Source organism: Colobus angolensis, unplaced genomic scaffold, assembly GCF_000951035.1.
Source record: "Colobus angolensis palliatus isolate OR3802 unplaced genomic scaffold, Cang.pa_1.0 Scaffold595, whole genome shotgun sequence".
NCBI classification, from domain to species: domain Eukaryota; kingdom Metazoa; phylum Chordata; class Mammalia; order Primates; family Cercopithecidae; genus Colobus; species Colobus angolensis.
In genome coordinates this window covers 307,345-314,517 of record NW_012119543.1, presented here as the reverse complement: position 1 = coordinate 314,517, position 7,173 = coordinate 307,345, and the positions used below count along the sequence as shown (strand labels likewise).

General features: G+C 45.8%; 1 protein-coding gene across 1 annotated transcript in view; it reads left to right on the top strand.

The window, feature by feature from the left end:
* Nucleotides 1-2,490: 2,490 nt before the first annotated feature.
* DHRS7B (dehydrogenase/reductase (SDR family) member 7B) overlaps nucleotides 2,491-7,173 on the top strand; it is a 62,054-nt gene continuing 57,371 nt past the window's right edge. The window contains exons 1-2 of the mRNA XM_011962533.1: nucleotides 2,491-2,571; nucleotides 5,434-5,752. Of these exons, the coding sequence (XP_011817923.1) occupies nucleotides 5,733-5,752 (20 nt within the window). The 5' untranslated portion in view covers nucleotides 2,491-2,571; nucleotides 5,434-5,732. The remainder of the gene's footprint in view (nucleotides 2,572-5,433; nucleotides 5,753-7,173) is intronic.

Genomic DNA, 7,173 nt, shown 5'->3' with positions numbered 1-7,173 from the left:
TATTATTATTACTTTTTTTTTTTTTTTGAGATGGAGTCTCGCTCTGTCGCCCAGGCTGGAGTGCAGTGGCCGGATCTCAGCTCACTGCAAGCTCCGCCTCCCAGGTTCACGCCATTCTCCTGCCTCAGTCTCCCGAGTAGCTGGGACTACAGGCGCCCGCCACCTCGCCCGGCTAGTTTTTTGTATTTTTTAGTAGAGACGGGGTTTCACCATGTTAGCCAGGATGGTCTCGATCTCCTGACCTCGTGATCCGCCCGTCTCGGCCTCCCAAAGTGCCTTTATTATTATTTTTACATTTTTGTCCAGTAACATTCAATTGCTCCAGCACCATTTTATTGGAAAAGCCTATCATCTCATTGAATTGTTTTTTAATCTTTCTTAAAAATCAGATGGACATGCTTGTGTGGCGCTACTTCTGGGTCCTCTATTCTTTCTCATTGACCTATGTATTTGTCCTTCAATAATACCAAACAATCTTGAGCTATATAATAAGATTTGAAGCTGGGTGTGGTTGCTCTTGTCTGTAATCCCAGAACTTTGGGAGCCCATGGTGGGAGGATTGCTTGAGCCCAGGAGTTTGAGACCAGCCCGGTCAACATAGCAAGACCCTGTCTCTACAAAACATACAGAAAAAATTAGCTGGGTGTGGTGGCATGCACCTGTAGTCCCAGCTACCTGGGAGGCTGAAGTGGGAGGATCACCTGAGCCTGGGAGGTTGACGCTGCAATGTGCTTTGTTTGCACCACTGCACTCCAGCCTGGACAACAAAGTAAGAACCTGTCTCAGAAAAAAAATAATAAAAATTGAAATCAGGTAGATGATTCTTTCCATTTTATTATTGTTTTCCAAAATTGTTTTAGCTATTCTAGTTCCTTTGCCTTTCTACATACATTAAAAAAATTTTTTTTTCTATATCTTCAAAAAATTTTGCTGACATTTTGATAGGAATTTTGTTAAACCTGTGTATCAATTAAAGGAGAATTGACATCATTACTATGTTGAGTCTTCAGTCCATGAGCCTGGAATGTCTCTTTCTCTTTTTTTTTTTTTTTTTTTGAGAAGGAGTCTCACTCTGTCTCGCAGGCTGGAGTGCAGTGGCGCAATCTCGGCTCACTGCAACCTCCTCCTCCTCCTGGGTTCACGCCATTCTCCTGCCACAGCCTCCTGAGTAGCTGGGACTACAGGGTGCCCGCCACCATGCCTGGCTAATTTTTTGTATTTTTGGTAGAGACGGGGTTTCACCGTGTTAGCCAGGATGGTCTCGATCTCCTGACCTCATGATCCACCTGCCTTGGCCTTCCAAAGTGCTGGGATTACAGGCATGAGCCACCATGCCCAGCTATTATTTTACGTTTTTGGTAGAGATGGGGTCTTGCCCAGGCTGTCTTGAACTCCTAGACTCAAGCCATCTGCCTGCCTCAGCCTCCCAAAGTACTAGGATTATAGGCATGAGCCACTGTGCCCAGCTGATCTTTGATTTCTGACAACAATTTATTGTAGTTTTCAGCTTATAAGTCCTGTACGTCTTTTGTTAAGCTTCTACCTAAGTATTTTGATTTTTTGAGTGATTATAACTGGTACTGCATTTACATTTTTGGTTTTCATATTTGCTGCTAGTATATGGAAATACAATTGATTTTTCTTTAAAAAAAATTTTTTTTTTGAGACAGGGTCTCACTTTGTCACCCAGGCTGGAGTGCAGTGGTGCAATCATAGCTCACTGCAGCCTCAAACTCCTGGGCTCAAGTGATCCTCCTGCCTCAGCCTCTCAGGTAGCTGGGACCACAGGAACATGTCACCAAGCCCTGCTAATTTAAAAAAAAAGTTATTTGTAGAGGTGGGGTCTCACTATGTTGCCCAGGCTGGTCTTGAACTCCTGGGTTTAAGGGATCCATCCATCTTGGCCTCCCGAAGTGCTGGAGTTACAGGTGTGTGCCACTGTGCTCAGCTGTGTTGGCATCTGTTGAATGTGTTTTCTCATTTAAGTTTAGATTTTCCCATTTCTTAGTATAATGAGTGGTTTTTGGTGTAAACTTGGACTTTGGGGTGTCATAAGACTCTGGACCTTATTTAAATCTTGTGTTTTAGCAGGCTTCCTGACCCACTTTGGCAGGGGAAGGGGATGTCTCTTCATTATTGCCAAGTGGGGGTGGAAGTCCAGGTTTTCCACTTGGCCTTTGTTGACATGTGGAGGGAGGTTGTTTGGCACGAATGGGAGTTCAGGCTCTCCAGTTGGCCTCCAGGGATACTACCCTTGCTGGGATGGGGAGGGGACCTCCACTGATATGTGGGGTTGGAGTTGGCTTTGTTGCCACTGAGTGATGTTGAAAGTTCTGACTCTCCACTTGGCTCCCTATGGGCACAAGACTGACTTTATTTTAAATGCGAATCTGCTAACTCCAGTTCCAGGAATGCCTCCAAAATGTCTAGTTGATGTATTACTCTTTATATAGGATCACCTATTCACTGTAACTTTTGCCTTTTTACAGAAACAACCCTTGATGCTGTTGCAGAAATCATAGGTTGTGACACCCACAGCATTCTCTCAACCATCTACACATTCCTTCCAGGGTAAGTATATTTTTTTCCCCCAAGATATAAGCCCTGGTTCTGGGAGGCTGCTGTGTGGAGATCCACCTGCCTTGCGGACACAGAAGACCATGCTTCTGTCTGTAAGTTCCCTCTAATTAATTATCCTATACTGACAAACTGGATTTGTCTGCTTCCTATGTTTTCTCAGCTCCTTGGGCATTTGGGGGTGGCTTTGCCTATATGCCCTTTCATGGAACACTCTCTCTGACACTACCTCAGAGAAGGGGATGAGTGCTTTCTTCCGATCAAGTCGGGTGGAAGTCCAGGTTCTCCATGTGGTTTCCACTGATACCATGCTAGGGGAGAGCCTCCTTGCTGCTCAGTGGGAATGAAAATCCAGCCCTCCACTTGGCCTTCTCTGACACCATGCCAGAGGGAGGGGACGGTGGTGCCTCTTTACAGCCTAGCATGGGTGGCAGTCTGGGCTTTCCAAGAGGCAAGCATGGGGATGGGGTTCTTTCTGTGGTTTGGGCTGGATTCGAGTCATTATTATCTAAACATTTTCTGTCTTCTGAGGCTGCCCTTTTCCTGGTCCTGTGGCTAGAGAGAGAAGGCTTTTCTTAGGGCATTGTCTTTGCCTGTCGGCATTTCCAGGTTGCTTACTTCCTAGCACCCAGTCTGGGATATATAAGGCAATACCCACCATGTTGTTCCTTGGGTCTCAGGGTGGCTAGCTGGTTTCCTTCTCTCCACCTTTCGGAGTCTTAGATTGTTTTATATATAATGCCTACAATTTTTAATTGTACTTAGTAAAAGGAATAGGGAAAATTGTGTCTAGTTCATCTTCTTGGAAACAAAAATCTTCCATCTTGTTTTCATAGAAGGCCATGGAACTGTGCTAACCACTGAAATTTATTTGTTTTGTTTGTTTGTTTTTGAGATGGAGTCTCACTGTGTTGCCCAGGCTGGAGCGCAGTGGCGTGATCTCTGCTCACTGCAACCTCCACCTCTTGGGTTCAAGTGATTCTCCTGCCTCAGCCTCCTGAGTAGCTGGGACTACAGGTACACGACACCATGCCTGGCTGATTTTTTTAAATTTTTAGTAGATAGGGTTTCCCCATGTTGGTCAGGCTGATCTCAAACTCCCGACCTCAGGTGATCCGCCTGCCTCAGCCTCCCAAAGTGCTGGATTACAGGTGTGAGACACTGCACCCAGCCTACTGGAATCTATTTGTATAATATCCTGGCTGTGAAGTTAGAGTTCTTACATTTGCATTTGGGAGACACAATTCAAATTGGTTACCAAAACACTGAAATGTGTTGAGTTGCTTCTAAAATAAATTCCATGCAGGATTGAAGAGTGGGTTGGCTAAGAGGGTAGCAGGTGTAGGAAATGAACCCCAGGAAACTGACTTAGTCAGGTGTTACCCAGTGGAGGCTGTACAGGTTCTTGGCGTTTTGAACAAAGAATTGGACAAAACGCACAAACAAAGCAAGGAAAGAATGATGCAACAAAAGCACACTCCACAGCGTGGGAGCCTGCCTAGCATGTGGCTCAAGAGCCTGGTTACAGAATTTTCTGGAGTTTAAATACCCTCTAGAGGTTTCCCGTTGGTTACTTGGTGTACACCCTATGTAAAAGAGGTAGTGGCCTGTGATCAGCCTGATTGGTTGCAAGAGGGGACCAATCAGAGGTACCTTCAATTTTTAATCTGCCAGGCAGAAAAGCAGGACAGGTTGCAAAGGGAGTAGCTTCTGGTCCTTCTGTTACTTGGGCATGGAAAGTTCCGGTTTTCCTTTTGATTTAGTTCTAGGAAGTCAGCGTGAATTGGCCTTAGGTTCCCCTGCCTCCAGACCCTACTTTCCTGCCTCACAGGTTCATATTGGGTTTGTTATAAGGATATTCAAACTTTGTGAATAGGCAAGCAGGAATCTAGAGTTTCTAGAACATTGGAGAGGGACCAGGAGGGTATAAAAACTTGTGTGAAAACATCAAAAATAAATATTTAGTTAAAAATAAAATTTCCCATTTTCAGAGTTTGTGGATATCGGTAAGAATTTCCATGATATATTAATTCGTTAAAGTGAATAAAAGCAAGAAACAGAAGGGTGTTTCAGAATGCTATTGTTTGTGTAACAAGGGGGTGTTGAATATATATATAATTGCTTGGTTATCAGTAAACTAGCTCTGAAAGGTCACACATAGCTAATAGCATTATTACCTAGGGGGAGGTGAAGTGGGTTCCTGGAGAACAGAGAGGGAGATTTTCCACCTTACACATATTTGCCATCTTATGAATTTTGAACGATGAGAGTCCCCCCACCCCTTCCTTCCTCTGCCCTGCCCCTTCCTTCCTCTGCCCTTTACTCTCTCAATATCCTCTTTTCATGTTTTTTTTTTTTTTTTAATCACTTCAGGTCCTTCAAAAAATTTATTTGCAAGAAGTACGTATATATTCTGAATGAAATTCATTTTCAGATATATGTATTACAAATATCTTGTCTGTTCTATTGTCTTTCTCTTTTCTCAATGGGGTCTTTTCGGTGTCTTATAGTTGCTGACGCCCAATTTATCAGCCTTTTCCTTTAGGACTGACGCTTTTTGTGTTCTGCTAAAACGTTATTTTCCTCTCTCATGGTCATGATATTCTGCGATTTTATTGTCTAGAGTTGTACTGTTCACATTCAGGTCTACTATCCATCTAGAATTATTTTACTTGAGATAGGAGTCAAGGTTCATTTTCTCCCAATCGACATTCAATTGACGTAGCACTATATATCGAACAAAACTTTCCTTATTGCATTACCGTGGCTACTTGTAGGAGGAAAAAATGACTACATAGCTGCGGGTCTGTTTCTGGCCTCTCTCTTTTTCATTCATTGTTTTTACCTTTGTACCAGCTATCAGACTGTTCTGATTACTGTGACATTATAATCATCTTGATAACTATATCGTGAATTCTCCATGTTCTTCGCCGAAAGTCCACGGAACACCAACCACGACCTTCGGAATTTCCCTCCGGAAGATGAAGGCACTGTAATTATGCAGGTGGACCCTGTTCAGATCTCGGGTCTAGCGGGTCCTACGTACACCTTGAGGGACACCAGCCCAACGCGCATGCGCAGCCTCAACGCTGGGCTTGGACGGAGCCTCGCGGGCTGGGTATACGTCACTTCCGAGGCGGGAGGATGGATTGACTATGGTCTCTCCGGCAACCAGGTAGGGGCTGGGGAAGAAGGAACCTCCGAGATCAGGGGATAGGGTCTGGCCTTGAGCTGAGGCGACTCCCCGGCCTGGTTGAGGGGAAGCGGTGTAGTGGTCGAGCGAAGGCCGCGGGCCCTGGGGGAGCGCGCGGAATCCCGGGCGGATTTCGGATCCCCGCGACGCCGAACTCTGAAGGAAGACAGCCCAGGCGCTGGGACCAGGGCTCTGGCTCGGGCGAGTGCTTGGCTGGGAACCCCGCCTGTCGCCAAGGTCTCTTGAGTCCGGTTTCCGCGGCTGGAAATGGGTGTCGCGCTGGGCGCTGTGTGTGAAAGGCCTCTGCTCCCAGAGGGCTCCTGGCTCGAGCCTGTTTATTCCCGCATTTCTGCGCGACGTAGGGGAGCCCCTGCAGCGTGTGCCAGTGGCAGGACCGAGGGTTGAGCGCTGGGGGCCGGTGGCACCTTAGCCAGTGACGGCGAGTTAGGACTAACCAAAGGGACTCCGGTTTTTCAGAAGGCAGAAGGAGGGTGCTGACTCGAGCGTCCACGGGAATGGCTGTTTGAGATGTCTTGCTCTTCCAATACTTACTCTGTGGCTTCCTGGCTGTGCGGCTTTGGGCAAATGTTTTAAACTCGGAGTGTCTGTTTCTTCAGCTGTAACTGGGAATAACAAACCCACTCATAAGGTTGTTGTGAAGCGTAAATGAGACTGCACTTGCAAAGTGCTCAGCTGGTGTCTGGCACATAGTAGGTATTCAACAAATGGTAGCCACGTAATGCTCTTTTTTCAGTTTCCAAACCTTTGGTGTAATGATTTGAGAATCGTGAAGTTACTTTTGAAGTAACGTTTGGGTTTCATACACTCATACATTTAGTAAGCAACGGTGTCTTTGCATAATGGAAGCTATGTTTGTGCCTTTATCAAGGGTGTGGAACATGCCTTCCCTACCATGTACATGTCCCCTTTTCTCCATTCCTTAATAATAGTTGATATTTTTTGAGTGTTTACTATGTTCCAGGCATTGTACTAATCCCTTTACTGAATTACTCAATCCCGTAATAACCCCAATAATAGGAACTATAATCTTCATTTATGGAGGGAGAAGTGGGCTTAGAGATGTTGAGAAATTTATCCGAAGGCATAGAGCTATTAGCCAGGCATGGTGGCACACGCTTGTAGTCCCAGCTACTTGTTGGGACCGAGGCAAGTGGATTGCTTGAAGCTGGGAGATTGAGGCTGCAGTGAGCCGAGATTAAGCCATTGTATTCAAGTCTGGGTGACAAAGTGAGACCCTGTCTTAGCTAGGTACGGTGGCTCACACCTTTGGGGGCTGAGGTGGGGGGGAATCACCTGAGGTCAGGAGTTCGAGACCAGCCTGGCCAACATGGTGAAACCAGTCTCTACTAAAAAATACAAAAATTGGCCGGGCGCTGTGGCTC